This window comes from Phyllostomus hastatus, unplaced genomic scaffold (genome assembly GCF_019186645.2).
Source record: "Phyllostomus hastatus isolate PE091 unplaced genomic scaffold, TTU_PhHast_1.1 phas_scaffold_55, whole genome shotgun sequence".
NCBI classification, from domain to species: domain Eukaryota; kingdom Metazoa; phylum Chordata; class Mammalia; order Chiroptera; family Phyllostomidae; genus Phyllostomus; species Phyllostomus hastatus.
The window spans coordinates 10728932-10750316 of NW_025334035.1; the positions used below are offsets into that span (position 1 = coordinate 10728932).

General features: G+C 41.4%; 1 protein-coding gene across 1 annotated transcript in view; it reads right to left on the reverse strand.

Annotated features, from left to right (window-relative positions):
• Positions 1-17779: 17779 nt before the first annotated feature.
• The window catches only part of TEKT3 (tektin 3), a 36241-nt gene continuing 32635 nt past the window's right edge, over positions 17780-21385 (reverse strand). Inside the window, exon 7 of the mRNA XM_045824590.1 lies at positions 17780-17996. Coding sequence (XP_045680546.1) covers positions 17780-17996 — 217 coding nt within the window. The remainder of the gene's footprint in view (positions 17997-21385) is intronic.

Here is a 21385-nt window from a genome sequence, read left to right on the forward strand (position 1 = left end):
TATAGCTTGCAAACTCTCTTAGTGTTGTCCACTGGGTGGCTATAAGTTCCACCTAATTTGTTTCTTGTCTCTTGGGATCACTGTTGTTTGTTCCCTGATGTCTAGTTTCTATATATTTTGCCTGCAGTTTTTTGTTTTCTCTTTGTTTTCCTTTTCTTTTTGTGTTTTTTTTTTCTGTTCAGAAGGTAAATAAAGTGCCTACCGCTCCTTCTTGGCCAGAAACAGAAGCCCCTTTGTTTTGTTTCTGACCAGTATTTTCCAACCAGGCTCTGTATGCTCTTTCTCATCACTTGACCTTAGTCACACAGTCATTATATGACTTATCTTCCAAGAATCAGCTCTGAGATGACCCTCTTTCTAAAACTCCTTCTGAGACTCTCTCCCTAGCACTCTATACTTTATATAGAACAGAGTCTGCTGGCCCATGAAAAATACATTCTGAGCACTTCATGAGTTTCCACATGGCTGCCCACTGACACAGTTCACCTTGTCTCTCAAGAAGACTCTGATTTCTGGAAAAGAACAATTGCTTCTTTAAAGGTCTTTAATATCTTCTCATTTTTTATCATTGTCACTAACAGCTGGCTTTTGTTTCAAGATTGCCTTCCACAACAAAACTAAGGTAGGATTTTATCACTTTGTGAAGGTGTCTGTTTGGGTGGCCCCCAGAGAACCGAGCTTCTCTGGACATGGAAGATGGTCAGCTGGCCACCTCCTCACTAATGCAGTGACTTGTTCCTACCCATACATTTCACACTGTGCTCTCAGCCAACCAGTTTATACTTTGCCTCAGTGATATTAAAATCACTGCATGTATAAAGAAACTGTGGTACATCCAGGCAATGGAATATTATTCAGCACTAAAAAGATATGAGCCATCAAGTAATGAAATGACATGGAAAACCCTCAAATGCACGTTACTAAGTGAATGAAGCCAATCTAAAAAGGTCACATGCTGTATAATCTCAATTGCATGATATTATGGAAAAGGCAGAACTATGGAGACAGTAAAACTATCAGTGGTTGCCAGGAGTTTGGGGAGAGATGAAGGATGAATAAGAAGAGCACAGAGAATTTTTAAGACAGTGAAACTGTTCTGTATGGTATTGTAGTGATGGATACATGTCACCATGTATCTGTCCAACCCCACAGAATGCACAGCACCAAATGAACCTTAAGTGTAAACTCTGTACTTTGGGCGATTATGATGTGTCAGTGTAGGATCATCAACTATCACGAAGGTCCAACTCTGCCTTCGTGGGGGTGGGGGTAGTAGGGGAGGTTATACCTGTGTGGGGGCAGGGACTATATGGAAAAAAAATGTCTGTTCCTTCTTCCCAATTTTTCTGTGAACTTAAAACTGATCTAGAGAACAAAGTCTTTAAAATAAATCTCTGCATGTCACAGACCTGTGTGACTTCTCAGAGACTGCTGATACCATGAATACCATATCTAGTTGTAATGGATCTACTTATACTTGATGGCATTTATTTTTTTTATTAGATTCCTCCTAGGTTATAAGCCTGTGGAAGACTCTGGGACTTGTCTTACTATTTTCCAATTCCTATGGCTCAGTACAGTGCCTGGCATAAAATAGGCACTTCACTGATATCTGTTGAAGTACTGAATGAACATGTAGTTAGAAAAGCATATGGCTCTTGCACCTCCATGTACTACTAGAACGACCTCCATGTACTACTAGAACTACTAGAATGATGACTTATGGTACTTCAAACATTTAAAATTTTCAAAACTGTAGGCAACTTATCTTGGGCTTCTAGCCTCCAGAATGGTGAAAAATAAATTTCTGTGGTTCATAGACACCTAATTTATGGAATTCTGTTATAGAAACCCAAATGGATGAAGATATTGACTCAAAAGATAGAAGCAACAATAAAGAACTCAAATGCAATATCAGGGCTCAAAGAGATGGGTTCTAGCCAGGTCATTCAGTGGGCACTCACAGTGATGTGAAGAAGGAATGGGTCCTGGCTAGTGTGGCTCAACGGACTGAGTGCTGGCCTGTGAACCAAAGGGTTACTGGTTCAATTCCCACTCACTCATTGGAATCGAACCTGGGTTGTGGGCCAGGTACCCAGAAGGGGGGGTGTGAGAGGCAAGAACACATTGATGTTTCTCTCCCTCTCTTTCTCCCTCCCTTTTCCTCTCTCTAAAAATAAATAAATAAAATCTTTAAAAAAGAAGAAATGGGCTGCCCTTGGGCTCAAAGTGTCATGGGAATAGAAGACAAAACAAGATCAGTGTTATTCAAGAAAGACAAAGTGACAAGTGATAACAGGACCAAAGCAGGGAGAGGGAAGCTATTGTTTTTTATATTAAGAAAAGCTTAATACAAGGGGTGAATTTAAAGTTCAGACAGATGAATAGTACAAATTGTGACAGACAGAGTTAAGGGAATGGTATGAATAAAGGTATAGGAAGAAGGTGAGGGTTTTCTAGTTGGATGGAACAAAGGATCGGGGAGGAGAGTAGTGGAGGACATGCTGGAGAAGGCATGTTGAGCCATACAGGGGAGTAATTTGAACTTTGCCTACTAGCCCATGAGAACCAGGGTCAAGCTGTGCTTTGGGAAGACACTTTTGCCCATGGTTGATAGGTCTTTGAAAGGAGGGAGGGCAGGAGTGACAGAATTAGCAATGGGTGGGATAAGTTTTGGAAGAAAGGAAGTTTGCCTAAGAGATAATTGCAAAGAAATACAATTCTCATTTAAAAAAGAAGAAACCCAGAAGCTTCAAGGCTGTTCTAGAAAGAGAATCTCTTTTGGGGGGAGGCCAGACTTGAAGCTGCTATTCTCTTCTCCCAAAGGGTTCTTCCCCCTGGAAATCCCTCATTAATTGCTGAGGCCCCCCACACTGTGTTAGGGATGTGTTTGGGGCTGACTGTGCCTGCCTAAAGTTTCTATGTTTAACTACTAATGCCCTGTATTTCAGAATGTAATGTATTTGAACAGAGGATCTTCAAAGAGGTGATCAAGTTAAAATGAGGTCAGGTGGGTGGGCCCTGATCCAATATGACTAGTGTCCTTAGAAGAAGGGGAGATTAGGACAGAGACAAATGCAGAAGAAAGGCCACACAGGGAGCACAGAGCCATCCACAAGCCAAGGAAAGTCCTCCGTGGAAAGCAGCTTTGCTCACCATGTGATCTCAGGCTCCAGCCTCCCAAACTGGGAGAAAATCAGCATCTGCTATCCCAGCCACTCAGTCTGTAGCACTTTGTTACGGCAGCCCTGGCCAACTCACACAGGCTGTGGGGAAAATTACTTTTGATATTTTACTGCACACCTAAGAGAAGATGTTTAAGGCACACTTTCATAAAATATGGGAGACAACAAAATGTGAGCAACCTGACCACTAAGGTAAGATCAATTCATCAAACTTGTAATAAATGGCTTACTTTTTAAGACTTTAGCACCCTATCCTGTTCATAAAATGGCATCAGTGCCTTTGGCTCCTCCCACTGCCTCAGGCATCAGGAGGTGCAGCCTGACAGTACAACTCTATCATGTTTGTCATGCAGCTCTAGGCTCACATGTGCTCAGTCAGAGTGGGGTTAGGGCTCAGGCCACAAGTGGCCTGTGGCTGGAGTTTGTGGCCAAGAAAAGAGCTGTGGAAACTGGTGTCACACCCCAGGCTTTGGGACAAACCAATCTGGACACCCTGGGCCTCTGTGTGGCCATGGCACCCCATGCAGGTGCTGGGAGGCTCATGCACTGAAGGGGGCATTCATAAGCATGCAGATGAATGCTGTGTCCCACATCCCCAGGCCTGCCTGCCAGCCAGCAGAACAGGCAGCTGCCCTGCACGCACGTACAGGGAGGAACATTACAGGAACATTCTCTGGCACAGACTAACCCTCCAGAGCTCCAGGAAAATAGCTTTGAACACAGGAATTGCCAGGTCTGGATAAACATAGTTCAGTCCCTCAGATGTTTTGAACATGACTGAATGCTCATACTGCACAGCCTTTCATCAGAGGCCTTCAAATAGTTCGTGTAAATTCCTGATCTTGTTCCAGGCAGATCTGATCCCCTGTTCTGGTGACCAATGCCACAAAAGGTGGACTCTTTTGAGATGCAATGAACCAATGAGAGAGTCAAAGTTTTAGACTGAGCTCGTGGCACAGCATCGCACTCACATGGGGTGGTCCAACTCTGGTCTTCCTGCTAATTGACTAGGGAAGTGTCTTCACATCACAAAACTCATTTTCCTCATGTTTAAAGTGGGAATAATAATAAAAGTGTGTCTTCACACACATGGCTTCCAAGTTTCACAATCAAATCGAAAAGCCAAAAGGACTGGCCTTTGCTGTGGAAAGGTTCTCGAAGTCCCTGAACACCATGAACCTTTGGGAAGCATCACAGGGGGAGGTGGTGAGAGAGTAGTGATGCAGAGGTCCTTCAAGGGGATGTTCATCCCCACACTGGACATTCCAGAGACGCTCCATACTTGAAGAGTCTGGTGAGCATCTGCTTCCCAGTTCATAGTTGGCTGTCTTCTCCCGATGTCCTCCTTGGGTGGAAAGGGCCAAGTCTCTCTCTGGGGCCTCTTTTATAAGGGCACTAACACCATTCTTCAGGGCCCTGCCATCAAGATATAATTATCTCCCAAAGCTACACCCCTTAATGCCATTCCCTGGAAGTTAGGTTTCAACATATAAACTTCAGGGAACACAAACATTCAAACCATAGCAGTCAACAATACCAGTGCTGATAGAAGGAATATTTTGCTCTATCATTTCATATTTTGGTTCATAGAAGAATATGCCTTGCTCTTCTCCTCTCTGTGAGAGAGTGTTGAAGAGAACATGCTGGCCTTTCTCTACACACTCCAAGGAGGGTCCTCCTCAGAAAGGAGTGGAGATCACTGATTTCACAGCCCTTGAAATTAATTTTTCTACTGGTGGATGGGGTCACTGGGTTAAAACCAGAGCTCCTGGGCCACATGCCCTGTCTGGTACTTGCAGTGGCTGCCTAAAGCCAGCTGGCTCTCCTTGATCCTGCAGGAGAGTCAGGGAGCTGACTCAGTAATTCTCTTGAAGTCCTTTCTCTCTCTCTCTCTCTCCATCAGTATCTGAAAATGTAGGCTCCCAGATTTCAATTCTGGGGGAAGAGTCAAGAAGTAAGATAACCCCCTTCTCATCTTGTTCCAAGCTTGGAAATTCTCCTTCAAGTCCATAGTGCAAGGCCTGCACTTTGCATTGGGATAGTGGGCTTTTCATTGGTGTACCCAATATCCCATTGAAAAGGAAGCATGGAAATGAAAATGTTTCTCTGTTGCTTAGAGAAACTTATGTATAAACTCCACCAAGAGGAGGAAAGACTGGCTCTCGAAACCACTATTCATGTCATGGTAAAATAGTCAAAAGGTTAAAGGAGGGGGATAAATTAAATAATTGGGGCAGCACTTGCAATAAAGGGCAAAAAACAAAATCATTTGGGGATATTGCAAAGGACATTGTCTAATAGCACAAGGAATAAGCAGATTCTCTGGAGATTATCATCTTTGACCATTTCAGATTGTTCCCCATTTCCAGGGAATCAAAGAGGTAAAGTTTTCTATATCATCTGTCCCTAGGAATAGAGCTCTGCCTATAATGTTTTTACTGGTCACCCAAATACAGTATCTCCTGGGCACAGGAGCTACCTCTCCCAAAATACTTAACTCAGGAATATTCTGAAGCAAATTTGCTGATAAATTACCTTCCCAAACCATCCACCCAATGGGAAAAATTTCCTGATGAAGATTATAGAAAATGGGATACATTTTAAAGTCAACTTTTACTAAGTATATTCATCCTGTACAGTGTGATCTACCTAACTTAGTTAAGCACTTAGTTTTATTTTCTTTGCAAATTATTCTTTTTAAAAATGTATACATTTTTGTTATTGTCACTGTTTTTTGTGTGTTAAATCCCAGTTCACAAAAAAAAAATCAATGACTTAAAAGTGGTTTGTTAAAGAAAGAGCATAATGAAAATAGCAATATAAATACTACAGTTCAAAATAACATCATATATATAAATAGGAAAGAAGACTCTATTCGTGTACAAATATAGACTATAATCTGCATGTCCCAGAACGAGCAAGTGATAGGCAAGTAGGCTGCCCACAAACAACCCACTGAGAAGTCAAATGGGATGTCTGACAGTGAAGCTTTCGACTACATTTCACTGGACCCAGGAATTTATTTGTCTCTGCTCAGTAATGATTTGCCTGTTTAGAAACTTAAATAAGAATATGAAGATTTTATATTATTTTCTCACAGTGACCTTTTTAGTAACCCTATTGAGAATGTTTTTTCAAGGATGAGTACAAAATATTCCTTTCCAGTTTTAAGTTAAATATTTTTATCTAAGAGTCTAAAACTTCAAAGCTTTCTCAAAGGCATAAACAGGTTTGAGACAAAATATTTTTCCAAAGTTTGTAAAACCAGTTTCATAGTTTTTGACACATTTATGCTGGGAGAAGGTAGAATAGGCATGTGGAAGTCATTAGAACCGTTCACTGCCCATTACCAGGCCTTTACCTTCCACGTGCACGACAGTGCTGCGTCTCCCTGCTGCCTTTGGAGTTAGGCATGGCCATGTGACCGGCTCAGTCAGAGAAGGAAAGTGGAAAAACAATCATAAGAACTGGTTAGTGTGGCATGCTCTCTCCCCTGCTGCCAGGATAGCTTGTCAATCAATGCTCCAGCACTGGCAATGCTACCTGCCTAGACCCCGAAGGAGGAAGATATGGCACAGAACCTTCAACTCACCTATGCTGGATATGAACTTCATTCAATGAGATTCAGGAGCAATTTGTTACTGCGGCATAACTTAGCCTGTTCTGAGTGATACCCAGTGATGGATTTCTTTAATTGGTAGATACAAGTTGGATGAGGTGGAGGATTAATAGCATATACTATGGAAGAACAATCCCATGGGTGCTAGGAGGGCTGGTGTTTGCTTTTGGTTTGTGGTTAAATGAAACCACTGATGTACCAACTTTTGCACTACCTCTTGGAATACAAGTGATGTATATTAAAGGAAGAAGAGGCTGGAGATTTTTTTCTGTTGGAATTTTCTAGTATGGGAAAAGAGGTATCTATTTGAATTGGTAGTTACTGTGTGAGTCATGGTGGGGGTTGGAAAGTATGCGTCAGGACCAGGGAACAGAGAACACTAGCTAAGTAAGCTCTGAGGAAGGTAGTTATCGTGAAAATAAAAGAAATCACTCCTAAATGTCAGTCTTAGCATTCAGCATTGTACGAACTATTCATGTTGCAATAACACAGGAAATACACTAGAATCAGAGAAATTAAAATTGAGTGGTGCCCATTTGGTATATTTCTTTCCACCACATTGTATGAAGATGTTGACAGAAAGTACAAGACTTCATTTTCCACACTGGCTGGATTGGACAACAGGCACTCAAATGAATATTTGAAATAGAAATGAATTTAGTTTTTTTTTAAGGCATTACTTCATGGCACTAATAATATCAATGAAAGCCATGTTATTGCTATTGATTTGCTCATGTGGCATGTGGAAATCTAACTAAATATTTGGTAATTTATGAAGATTCTTAAAGATATAGACACTGCAAATGACTTAATCACAAAGAATTTGAATAATTTCTGATATTTGATAATTTTTAAATTACTAAAAGGAGACATAGATGACATGTTATTGAGTAGACAGCATTTTAAAACTGTAACCAAATGATTTAACAGAATTTTTCAAATTCCAAACCTCAATTCAACCTAAAAGTACATTTGTAACCATTCACTGCTACCTCACAGGTTTTGAGTTTATTATACTCTAATTGTACTTCTAGATGTTTTAGCTGATATAGAGAGTATGGGAGGCTTTCTTATAAGCTATTCAGTTTTCCATCAGATGATTTTTGATAGAGTGACCTAGAATTTGCTTCTAGTTTCATTGGTCAATAACTATGAGTTAGAATTTTGTGCTTTTGATATTTTTACATCATTACTAAATGTCCTCTATTTTATTTTTGTACATTCATGGTTTTTTAAAATATGTAATCATCTAGAATTTATATTAGCATATTACATTAAATTACATTTTAAATTTATTTTTTTTAAATAGCCATCCTTTCTCCAACTGTTTGAAGCATCAATTTTTATTAGATTCACATATATTTGTGGGCCTATTTTTGAATTTTCTATTTCATTGATCTGCCTGCCTACCCCAGTTTTAATTACTATAGTTTAAAAATATTGATTCTGAAATAATAAACAAGTAAGAATGGCTGAATGACATTTTTAAGAATACTGAGAAACCCTGGCTGGCATAGCTCAGTGGATTGAGCGCAGACTGTGAACCAAAGTGTCGCAGGTTCAATTCCCAGTCAGGGCATATGCCTGGGTTGCAGGCCACGGCCCCCAGCAACCGCACATTGATGTTTCTCTCTCTCTCCCTCTTTCTCCCTCCCTTCCCTCTCTAAAAATAAATAAAAATAAAATCTTTTTAAAAAAAAGAAGGAAATCTTACCTTTAAAAAAAAAAGAATACTGAGAGATCTTACCTTACATAAATCGTTATCAAATCATTCACCTATCACTAGAAGATAACACATACAGTATGATTCTTCCAAGAGGCTTCATTTTTCATTCTCCTCATTGGGTTCTTTCTCCATGCTCACAAACCATGAGCACGATTTTTCTTTGCAGAAGATACTAGAAAAAAAGCATTGGCTTTCTTATGTTTTTCTGCATGTTGCATTTCTGTCCTTCTTTTCTGCTGAGACCCTGTTGCTCATGGTGCATATTCCTCTTTCCCTTAAATTCCTGTGTTATCTGGCTACACTGTGCTCCCCAAAGAGAACTATTAAAAGTTATCAGCAATCTCCTTTAAGTCCTTCAAGTCTATTTCTGATCTTTAACCTCTGGTGACCCCTTACATAATATTGCACCAGTTAGCATGCTGCCTGGACTCACCTTCGTCCTCTCTGGCCACTGCCTAAGCCTGGACTTCCTCTGGCTTTTCTCAAGTAGCTTCTCTACCTCCTCCCCTGCTGCCTGCTCTTCCTGTATTGTGTACACACTTCTGTGAGAATGGATAAGTTGGCTCTCCTCTAGTTACTTAACTTTGCTTTCCCCAAATCCAAAGACTATGAGGTAGTTTAGCTCACACAGCTTGTGTTCCTCAGGCATCAGCTGGCATTTTCACAACTCAGTCTACTATGAACTAATGCCTTCTTCACTTAAAAATGATAGCTTGCCTTCCTGTGGACTCCCAGTACAATTCCTCTCCTTCACATTCCTGTGCCATAATTGTCCGTGGTACCTCTTTGACATCTGGGTGTGACAGAAAAGAGCCTCTAATTTACCTTGAAATATGTTTTTTCTTGAAATCCTCCCTTCTTTCCACCCTGACACCATTACTAGCTCATTCATCCTATTTCCTACTTTCTCAGGAGCTTCCACTGAGAAGTCCATTCAATGCTTCCCTGGCTCCCTGCTGCCAATGGTTTAAACCCAGATTTCTGAGTCTACCATGCAAGACCACCACAGTCAGTGTGCAAACTCTGCTTACAGCATGTGCACCCATTGCCACTCTAATTAACATTCAGGTCAGAAGGATCTGGATTTCAAGCTGGACTTGGTCTCTTTCTCACCATTCAGGTTTGGGCAAGTTGCTTATCCTAACCAAAACCAAAGACCTTGAAGTGGCACTGCCAGTGATATTTCCCAGACTGGGAGGGCTCAAGAGCCTGCAGAGGAGAGGGGCAGAACTTGACCCCTCTTGTACAACAGTAAGGGTACCACCTCCAGACTCCTGCTGGTGAGCATAGGGACCCTGTTTGCTTCTTTGGGACTCTAGGAGACCCACAAGCACTCCCCCTGTGGGGAAGTAGGGACAGAATGGCCACCCCCCCCTAGTGGGGAGCGCGCTGATTTACCGTCCATACCTGCTTTTATTGGGCTCATTTTGCATAATAATTCAGGTAAAGTACAGCACTCATTAGGGGAGGTAAGGAACTATAGAAAACAAAGAACTCTGCCGGTCTCTTGAGTTGGGGTCAAAGAGCTTTAAGACTGAGGAACAAAACTAACTTCCTCCTAAGACCCTTCTCATTCAACTGAGAGCATTCTAAACAAAGGAGGTTTCACAGTAATTTACATATTCTTTCTTAGGCCTGATCACCCCGGGAAATCCGCACTTCTCAGTACCAAGCTGCACCACCCTGTCATTGTTTTAGGCTTAGGTGGAGCAAGGGAACTAGGTAACCAAGAGATAAGGAGATTTTCTCCCAGACGCTGAGAACTCAGGCTATGTCAAAGCTGAGGAGCAAGGGTCCATCACCCCCTTTTGCTGCAGCCCCCCAAGTCCTTCTTTTGGGGGGCCTCCCAAAGGTGATCATGCCTGGCTTAGGTCGTTCCCCCGTGGGGAATCTTACCCGTCTTTGGCTAACCGACCAAGCTTTTTGGGGGGTTCAGTCATGAATAAAGCAGCAGAAGCAGCATTCCTGCCAGGAAGATAAGCTTTTGTCTCCTTGCTGGCTTACAGTTCCAAGGGCGTTCCCTTAGCCTTAGCTAGGCGGGGGTTTCAGCTTCTGATACCAGTCAGGGCGGTTCCCAACACCCCCTTCTTCTTTGATTCAGTGATTCTTCTTTGCTCTCAGAAGGCAACACAGTGATTTTCTTTTCTTATTGGTCACCCCTGCACTGTATTTCTTGGCATCCATAAAATACTAATTATACTTACCAAGTGCCCTATAAAACTATGAAAATAAATGGCTATATGAGACTATCCATTTGTCGTAGACAGAAAGAATCACTGAGAGTCAGAATATCTAGGCTTATATCTAAATTTGTCCTATTCTGGCTCTGTGATGTTGAACAACTAAATAACTTTCCTGAGATTTAGTGCCCAAAATTTTCATGTGGAGCTCTAGTCATTGTTCAATAGCCACACGAGGCTGGTTGCTACCATTTCAGACAGAGAATACATGGAGCATTTCCCTCATTGCAGGAAGTTGTGTTGGTGTCAATAGATAAGGCACTATGAGAAGACTGGTGGGACTGGCAGTAATGTCGTAAAATGGTATTTACTGGAAATGCCTAGAACAGAAGCTTCACTAACAGCAGAAACACGGGAGTGTTAAGTGGGAGAGGCAGCCAATTGTCTCTGGGATGTATGCCAGTGTATCTGAAGAATTAGATTAGTGAAGATTCAGACAAACAACTGAAAAACCTCGTCATAATTGTCTGGGAGTTATCTAAGCTTCTTCAATAATAGGAAGAAAAGGAAGACAAGCCCCCTCCTTATGTGGGAGTCTCCAGCAGGAAGCCAAAATACGAGGTAATTCAGAAGTTGTTATGAGGTTTCAAATGCAAAATGGTGGTTTTCAAATCTTTAAGCTTCTTCATTGATTTAAGAAATTGAGTCTTGAGTTGAAGAGACAAAGGGAATTGGTATTTAACTCAGAAAAAAAGAAAACTGGAAGAAGCTGGTAAGAGATTATAGCTTTCTGCAACCAGGAGACTTTGTCAGATAGCCCTCTCCTCCTTATCCCAGGGTCCTTTTCAATATATTTCTATAACTTGTTACTTTAATGATAGCCCCTGGCCAGATTGGCTTTACCAGCTGCACTATAAATTCCCGAAGGGCAATAATGCCCACCCCTCTCTTCCAGAGTGGTCCTTCCTGGACAACCAGTGTGGTCCTTTAGGAGTTGAGATTATGTCCCTCCCTGACTCTAATGGCTACATGACAAGATCAAACACCCACACCCAGGACCACCTATGTACTTTGAAGGGGCCAGTGAAAATGAAAAATACAGGGTTCCTTGTCAAAAAAATTATTAAGAATTTTAAAATGGTGACCATAGAACATGAAGCCAAGCATGAGTCCTTCTGAGCCAAGGGGCCAGACACTGCATGGGTCTTATGCACAGGAAGCCAGCCCATCCAACCCAACTTCTGTACTCTGGGTGGACAATAGTAGGTTTACAGCCAGGAGTAGGTGAAACAGAGTATTTCTACTTATTAATTATTGTGTTATTTTCCATATGAACAGCTATAAAGCTATTTTTGCCCCAACCTGTGTAGCTTCTTGAATTTTCAGTCTTTTAAAATATAATTCTCTAGACCTGGAACAGACATGGGGGCTCTCCTACCTGCACTGCATTGCATATTAATTTCTCACCTTTTCAGGTAGCTGCTTAAATGTACAACTTTAAGAAAGACTTCCAAGATCTAACCCCTCTCATAGGTTTTCACATTTAACTCGGGGCTTTGTGTGATTATTTGATTGTCAGTCTAACCCACTGGACTGTAAGTACCTCGAAGGCAGAGACTGTGTCTATCTTGTTCATCATCATATCTACAAAGTCAAACATAGCACTGCCCTATGGAAAGCACTCTATAAAATTATATTTATTAAGTGAATAAATGAATGAACTGAAATTTTCTACATACTATAGCTCCAGAGAATTGGCTGGTGGGGCAGGCAGAAGAAAGATGACTCTGGAGGAAAGCATATCATAGTTCCCAGCCCAAATCCCATTTCCTAGCATGGTTTCACTTCCTTCACCCCGTGCTTTGTCGGAAATTCAGCCAGACAGTGAGAGGGACACAGCACAGTAAAGGAGCTGAGATGTGCATTGCTGATGACTGAACCATCCCTGCCATCCCTCTTGGTCTTGGTGTATTCTGCTCACTAGCCAGTGGATTTCATTTGTTTATATTTTATTTAGGGATTTTTACTGCTTATGTAAAATACTTAATTCCTTAAAGTCCTTTGTTTTTTTTTTTTTTTTAATCCTGCTTGAAGAACACAGTGATGACTTCCAGAGGGCCAAACAAAGCCATCTTCCCAACCGGAACCACCAGACTGTCTTAAACCACTAAGAGCCCTGACCCCTGAGGAGAGAGAGGCTGGGGGAGGAGGTCGAAGGAGCATTTAGCCTCATCTGTAAGGTTTCATTATTTTAAAAGAATAATGTATTTCTATGCTATATAATTTTAAGTAATATTGAAATATGAAATATAAGTCCTTTGCTTCATTAAACTGGCCATAAAAATTTTAAACTCAAATCCTTAAAAACTATGATGTCCCAGCATATATATAATATATGTATATATGAGATATATTATATATGTATATATGTCACATATATACATATATATAGTTTAAATGTAAAAATAAGCAGTTGCCTCAATACTATCACTTATGTGATAATATCAATCACATAACTGACTTTACTGAGCTTTTCACCACTGGATTGATTTTGTTGACTAGTTTAACTTTTTTAGTTGTTTTGACTTCTTTTTTTAAAAGATTTTATTTATTTATTTTTAGAGAGGGAAGGGAGGGAGAAAGAGAGAGAGAGAGAAACATCACTGTGCGGTTGCTGGGGGCCGTGGCCTCCAACCCAGGCATGTGCCCTGACTGGGAATCGAACCTGCGACACTTTGGTTCGCAGCCCGTGCTCAATCCACTGAGCTACGCCAGCCAGGGCCTGTTTTGATTTCTTTACTGAGCCAGTGTGATTTCAATAACATCAATTTAGTTTTCAAATTTTTATTTGGTGTTTCTGCATCTCCAAGTTATACACTAACCATGCAGCCCTCTGTAAATTCATGTAAGAATAGGTGCCACCACGTCCTTCACAATGACCACTTTGGGGTCTTGCAAAATCCTCCACTGCATGCAGCCCACCTGTGCCTCTCCCTATGGTTGTCCTGTTGCATCTCAGTCTGAGCATTAGAGAGTTCTAAGTTTCTTTATTTTTCATAAATAGAATTAAACTACATGATCACACTGCTGTGTACACATGGAGGAATGTGGATTGTACTCTGGTTACATCTGATTGATTTCTTGAAACTGTATACAATACTTTTAAAGTTATTTTATAGGTCTTAGTTCTCCTGAATGATTTTTGATCCAGTTTCTCATTTTCAATTAAACTATATACTAGAGCAGCAAAGTAAAACTACTTAATATTTCCTGTCTTTACTGGTGCATTCTTACATTTCAGGGGCTGGTTTACCTCAGGTCCAATGTGGCTAGCAACAATATAATTTATAGGGTGAATATAACAAACCTGTTTCAGGTCTGAATGAGGGCTCTACCTCCACCATTATCCTTATGAAGTTGCTCTGTAAAATAATCATCTGAAGATATCATAGTATTATTTCAGCCTTGCCCCCTCTCATCTCCCCAAGCTAAAGCCTCTTTACTCTTACAGGGTTTAAATAACCACAACAGCAGGGCACAGCACTGCCAGGCACACAGGACCACATCCCATTCGGCAATAACTGGCCAGAGCACAACAGTGGCTCCCTCTGTTAGGCTGGGCACACACCAGTGGTGATTCCCATGCCACCGGAAATGGTCGAAGGGCCAGAGGTAGAAGAGTGGACACCAGCAGAGCAGATTTGGGTGACATAGTGAGCAGCAACTTCACTTCCTCCTTTGGGCTTTAGGTCAGCCCTGTGGAAACCATCCCTGTTTTCAGAGCAAAACAGAAGTTATAACCTAAAGCCAGACCCCACCTCAGCTATTTACAGTATGAACTCAGGATTCAAAGTGTCAGGTGAGATGTTTATGACAACACTCTCCAGAGACACAAATGGAAATTACTAAAATTATAGGTGACTCGGCTATTTAGGGGCAGTTACGCACACTTCTAAATCTGAATGACGCTTTGGTAGGTGGCAGCCTTTGACATTCCAGCAGCCCTTCGTAAAGCCACACAATATTAAAGATAGTTTGGAGTGAATATATACAGCCCAATCACATGCTGGTATTTGTGGTCTTGAGAGTCTGAGATGGGACTACACTCTTGTGGGTCTTGGCTGCTCATAGACTTTGGCATCAGAATATTTGCCCTCACCAAGTAGCTGCAACATTTTAAACTAGAAACCAAAGTTTACTTGTGCAATTTAGCCTTGCCCACAGTTGACCAAAATAACAAGAGAACTAGCCTTTGTCTATGTTTGAACTGCATCTTCCTCCCATTACATTCTAGAGATGCTGGGAACATATGTTTAAGTAAAAGGACTCCACCAGCATATATTCCTAAAAAAAGATAACACAATTATAATTCATGGAAAAAGTTCACAAGATTTTCCCTGTAATGTATAACAAAGAAACATGTGGCATTTATGTTTATTCTCACTATTGTCTAAAACTGTGAACCATCAACACTTGATTGCTTTAATTGCTGAGTGTTTCAGTGGCACTTACATGTCCTTGTTTCCATTAGGAGCAAAGGGAGAGTGACAAACCTACAATTTTATTTCTAAAATGATATACTGAGACCACAAAAAGAGCCCTAGGAGAAGCTTACCATGTTCACGTCAATTCTACTAGCATTTTGAGATGTTTTGTGAAGTTGACTAACCAAGGCCTGAGAAAGCTTTTAAGAACCAGCAAGAGGGGGAGAAATGGGGTTTGGAGTGAATGGGCAGAGGTTAGGGTGAAGAGCAAGGAGAACATAGGCATGCCGAGAGATGCTCATGGCAGGGAGGGGGCGTGCAAAGAGTGATAAATATGAGGAGAAGATGAGACAAACCCGTTCCCCCTAGTTACTTTATCTGCCCATTTCAGAGCTTCTAGACTGAAGGCTTCAAAGCTAACATGTTATCTGCATCATATGGAATTGAATTCCAGTGGGTTAAATGTAAGTTAAGAAATCATTCAAAGAATTAGAAGTAATTATAAGTAAATAATCTTGGGAAGAGGAAAAGTTTTCCTGGTGTAACTCTAAGGGCATAAATTATAAAGTAATGCTTATATATGTTATCCCCCACATTAAAAACAATAAACAAATTGTAAAGGCAAGTGGCATGTAAAGAATATGTTCAGTACATATGATGAAAATGCCACATGACTGCAATACAGAAAACTCAAAAATAAATTTAAAAAAGATAAATACTAAAGGAAACAGGCAAATAACCAGGAGAAGCAATTGGCAAAAGAAATTCAAGAGCCTAGTGAACAATGTTCTACAACACTAGCTCCCAAAGAATGTGTTAAAGCACTAAGATCATTTTTATATTTTGAAATGGTAAGGAGAAGCAGCAAAGGTAATCAGAAATGCAGACAGACAGGCTGCCAGGAGTGCAGAGGAGCATGAACTTGGGGAGGACAATTTGAAAACACATTGTAGAAACCTTTTCAAAAATGTGTGTAACTTCTTATCCAATGATTCCATGTCTATGACCTTATCTTAAGAAAAATATTAAAGATGTTTACAAATATTTAGCTAACAAGAAAAAATCATGGCTCCATTGTTTGTCATAGAGCAAGACACGATATAAATATCAAATAATGGGAAACTAGTTATAGAATATTCTAGAACCTCAGTACAATGAAAAGCCATTAAAATGAAGTTGTGGAAATATGTTTAAATACACAGAAAGAGTGAACATTAATAGGGATGAAAAGTACAAATATGTTAAGGCTGACAAATAAGTGCTTTATAAGTGGTTATTTTATTAAGAAAGATTTCATTTTTGAGAGGAAAATATGTACATAAACACAGAAATAAAATCTGTGCATATCAAAATATTTAGTTTAGAAATCTGGAAGATATTTTCTTCTTTTGTCTGTATTTTTGAAATTTCTACCTAAATAAGTGATATTTACTCTTTTTAGAGATAAAAAGGAAAGATTTTTAAAAAGCATGTGGTGGATTAACAATTAATGCAGTGGATCCCCATTTATAATATTTAAATAGGGAAAACAAGATTACAAATCAGCAGTGTGATCCCAAATGTGTTATTAATTATATACTTAGATACAAATATTATATATTATACATATTTATAAACAAATATAAGTATTACCATTACTAATATATGTAAATAACTATTATATACATATGTAGTCAGTTGTAGAAAAAAGATTGAAAGCATACACAATAAAGTATTGAAAACATCAATGATTATTTTTGGGGTGTTGTGATGAGTGCTTTTCAGGAATTCTGTGTCAGTATATTTTCTCTTTTTCCAAAATACATGTCATGCAAATGTTTTTTTGTTTGTAAAGATGAAAGAGTTATTTAAAGGAAAAAACCCTGATATACTGTACAGCTTCCTAGAATTTAAGCTGTCTCATTTTCCAGCCCATCTGGGGTCAAGGCCACTGTGTCCAGGTGGACCCCTCAGCTCTCCCTCCACTTGTAAAAGTCACCATGCCCTATGACTTTGTTACTAGGTTTGCCTTGCTTCTTCCTTTGTTTCCACTGTCATTGTTCAGACTTTCACTGCCCACTCCTAAGGCACCTCACCTGCTGTATCTCCTCCTGTGTGTCCTGCCTCGTGAATCAGTCCAACAGCTCCAAATGTACTCTATGTTTCTCCACCTTTGTTCATGCTCGACCTACCCCTCTTACCACATACCCAGGGCCCTTTGTCCTCTCTCCAGACCTCCTCTGAGGCACATGTCCAAGTCTTACATTTGTGATTCCTGCTCCTACTGCCCCAGAGAAAGTATATCTCTCCTCTCTAGCCCATTCATGTTACACCCAGAATAAAAAGGATAATACAAATAAGTATTTTTATCTACTCTATGAAATTAATTATATTTCTTTATATCCTGCTTTTAACCCAGAAGCCTAGTAAATAGTAGAAAATTAAGGTCTGGATGCAGAGCAAAGGCTTTCCAAGACAGGAGGCTGGTACATTTTGATCAAGACAATCCTTTAATAAGTGGATATGTCAGCACTCAGCCTAAATGCTGCGGCAGGGCTCTGTTTCCTCCTTTCCTGGGGAGTAAGGAGATGCTCCTGGCAGGGGCCCTAGCAGAAGCCCACCAGCCGGAGGGTGTTGGGGAAGCTCTTGCGCATTCCCATGCATTTTTCCTGGTCGATATACAGAGAGTTGGCTTTGACAGCCAGGTCGTGCTCCAGGGTGGCCTTGGTGTGAACCAGGGACTGCAGGGTGTCCTCAGCCTCCCTCAGGCGCTGCTGCAGGGTCTGGATAGTGTCATCCACCTCATACACCTCATTAACAAGGCTGTGGGATGGAAGAGACACCAGTCAGGTTAGCAGAGGTCACATTGCCAACAATGGTTATTCACTGAACTAAGGACACACCTCTTCAGGGGCACCTGGCCCACTTGTGTTTATAAGCTGCATATCCCAGAAGCTAGGAAAGACATAAGGAGCCTCAATGGCCAGACTGAAGAAATAGTCCTGTCTCCTACCTCACCCTCCACCCCCAAGCTCCCTGTGAGTGAAGGGCAGAAGCAGAAACCCGGCAAGCTGGACTCAGCAAACTGGATGCCTCTTAATACAACCATATCATTTCCATTTGCAATCCCCAATGGGTAGGGATGCCAGGTAATAAACAGGAGGCCCAGTTAAACTTGAATTTTAGATAAATGTGTAATTTTCTAGTAAAATAAGTAAAAATACTTATGTATTTTTAAAGTTCTGGTAAAATACGCATAGCAGAAAAATTACCATCTGAACCACTTTTAAATGTTAAGTGGCATTACCTGCATTCACATGGTGAAACCATCACCACCATCCACTCGCAGAACTCTCTCCATCTTGCAGAGTGATGTCCCCATTGAATAGAAGCTCCCAACCCCCCTCCCCCAGCCTGTGGAACCCACCCTTCTACTCTGTCTCTATGCATCCAACCACTCTAGGGGCCTCATATAAGTGCCGTCAGGCAGTATTTGGCTTTTTGTGACTGACTTATTTCACTCAGTACAATGTCTTCAAGGTTCATTTATGCTGTAACATGTGTCAGAATTTCCATGTGTCAGTGTTTTTCCTTAACATAAGTATTTTTAGTTTGAATATTGCATGCCATATGTAGGATATATATACTGAAAAAGTATTCATTATTTATTTGAAATTCAAGTTCAACTGGCTGTGCTGTGTTTTAATTTGCAAAACCTGGCAACCCTGCCCCAGGGCCAGCACAGTGCCAGGCCCCAATGGGCTCTCACAGAGTGTTCACGTGGCACCAAAGCAACCACTGCTCTCCTCAAGACCCTTCCTGCTTTCCTTTCCTTGAGGACAAATTGTAATCCTACTTAAGGAGATGCCCCAGACGACAGCTGTTGTAGGGGCTGGGGCAGTGAGAGTGTGGAGAGGGTGGGAAAAGGACTGCCATTTTGTATTCCATGTAAATCTGTACTATTTGAACTTATTTCAAAATCAGAACGTATTCCTATCTTGCAAAATTAAACAAAAACAAACTTTTTTAGAAAAAAATGTAAGCAAGGTGAAAAGTTTAACATAGAACTAAAAAGGAATAATTTCTCCCTAGTGTTATCTTGTAGTGAGTAGGAGCATATGGCAGAAGGAGAAGAAACAACACTAATGTCTAATGATAACGGATGCTATCGGCAGATGATGAAATACTGTGCAAGCAATACTTAAAAAAAAACTTGCACTGGCCATCAGGAAAGAAACTTACAACATAATGTTGGTTGAAAAAGTCAGGATATTAAATCCTATATGCAGAAAGATCACAATTTTGTTAATGTGCCTGGTGGCAAATACAACTTGCTAACATTAGTTATCCCTCAATGCCACAAAGCATTGAGGGTGGTTTTGATTTCTTAGTTCATTTTCTGATATTTCTACCGTGAACTGATACTACGCAGGGAAAAAAAACAATAAATATATTTCTAGAAAGGAAAATAATTTTGAGAGACTTAAACTCTCTTTGACCTTTAGAGAGGTTTCTGAAGTGACTCAATGTACCAGCACAACAGCTGGGAAACATCACATCACACTTGGACAGCACAGCAGTCCAACGCTGGATGGTTTATGGACTCCCTAGGATGGCCCTGCCACACCCACCTTCTGGGCACACCCTTTCTGTTGGATGAGCTGATGTGTGGCTGACCCATGCCTGGATATGGAGCAGGTGGGCCACCAGCACCCCAGGCCACATATGTGTCCCATCTCCAGCAATGGTAACGTCATCCCCACGGATGCTGAAATCAACTCTCTGATCAACTTGACCCCATGCTCTTCATCACAGCCCCAGCCCTCAGTCATAAAGTCCTGTTATTTCTGCCTCCCAAAGTGCCTCACTGTGCACCACTTGCCCTGTGTCTGAGTCTACAGGCACCTCCTAGAATGTGCTTGCCCTGTCCCTGACCTCAGAACCTTCACCCTTCCCACCCCCTCAGCCCAACACTTTACCTACCACCCATCTGCCTGCCCTCTGCTAACTCATGCCACCCTCCAAGCCCAGAGGAGCAGACATTTCTCCCTTAACCCTGGGACTAGGGAGCAGCCCCAAGTCCATGATGTCATGTGTCCCAACAGCACCAGCCCTCCCACAGCCCTTGGGGTGCTTGTCATACCTGTTTCCTACATTTGCCCTGTGGGACATCAGCTCCCAGAAAGCACCAGTGCCCTGAGCCAGCCTTGCCTGAGGCTAAATCCAGCAGCCCCTCCTGCAGTGGACAGGAGTGCCATGCACTTGTTGGATGAGGACCAACTTCAATGTCCTAGGTTAGGGAGGTCATGGTGGGAGGTAGGGAGCTACCCCGAGGCCCAAGTACACAGGGTTTTTCAAGAACAAGAACAGACCCCAAGCCACAGAGACTGGGCCAGTCTGAGCCTGGAGGCTCAGCTTCCAACCCAGCTGCCAGCAGCCTGAGAAGGGGAGGGATGCTGCAAAGCCCCACAGCCCTCACCCCAAGCTCACAGAAGCATCTTCTTCCATCTTAGAACCTGTGCCTGTTCTCTCACTTTCTGTGAGGGAGGGAAAGGAAGGCAAACCTAGGTGCCAACTTTCTTTTGGTCTGGCTCTGGTAAACACAAAGTCTGAGAACTCATATGAAGCACATTTTGTTGTTGTTTAGATCAAATTGGATTCAAAATAAGTCTTTTTTTGATGATCCCAGGGTATAAAATACCACTAGAAAAGAAACAGATCTTCAGGGAGGCTGCTTCCCATGACCAGCAATGGCACTGACCACGAGGGCTGTTGACAGTCACGCTGGGCCTGACCCTGCTCGACCACCCCTCCCTGTGCCCCTTCCATGGCTTCCAAAGGAACCTGAACCCACAGGTAGGAAAAGGAGTGGGAAGATATGTGAGTCTTCACTCCTTGCAGCCACACAATAGTCTAGTGGACGATTTACCTGAGGGAACTTTTGAAAATATACAGATTAAAATATCAGTTTTCTTTACAAAGGAATTCAAGATCCGTAGAGCACAGGCAGCTGACATCCTCGTTTCCCACTGCTGTGTGAACACAGCTAGTAGCTACTGCACTCCCCTCGGCTTTCACCGTCAGAAATACTTTTCCTCATCTTTCAAGGCCATATTTCTCTCTCAGTTTTCTCGTTCTTGGCAGATCACAGAGAGCTGTTCTGCTGAAACCACTCATTTTTGGGGAATTACAGAACTGAAAAACATTTTACA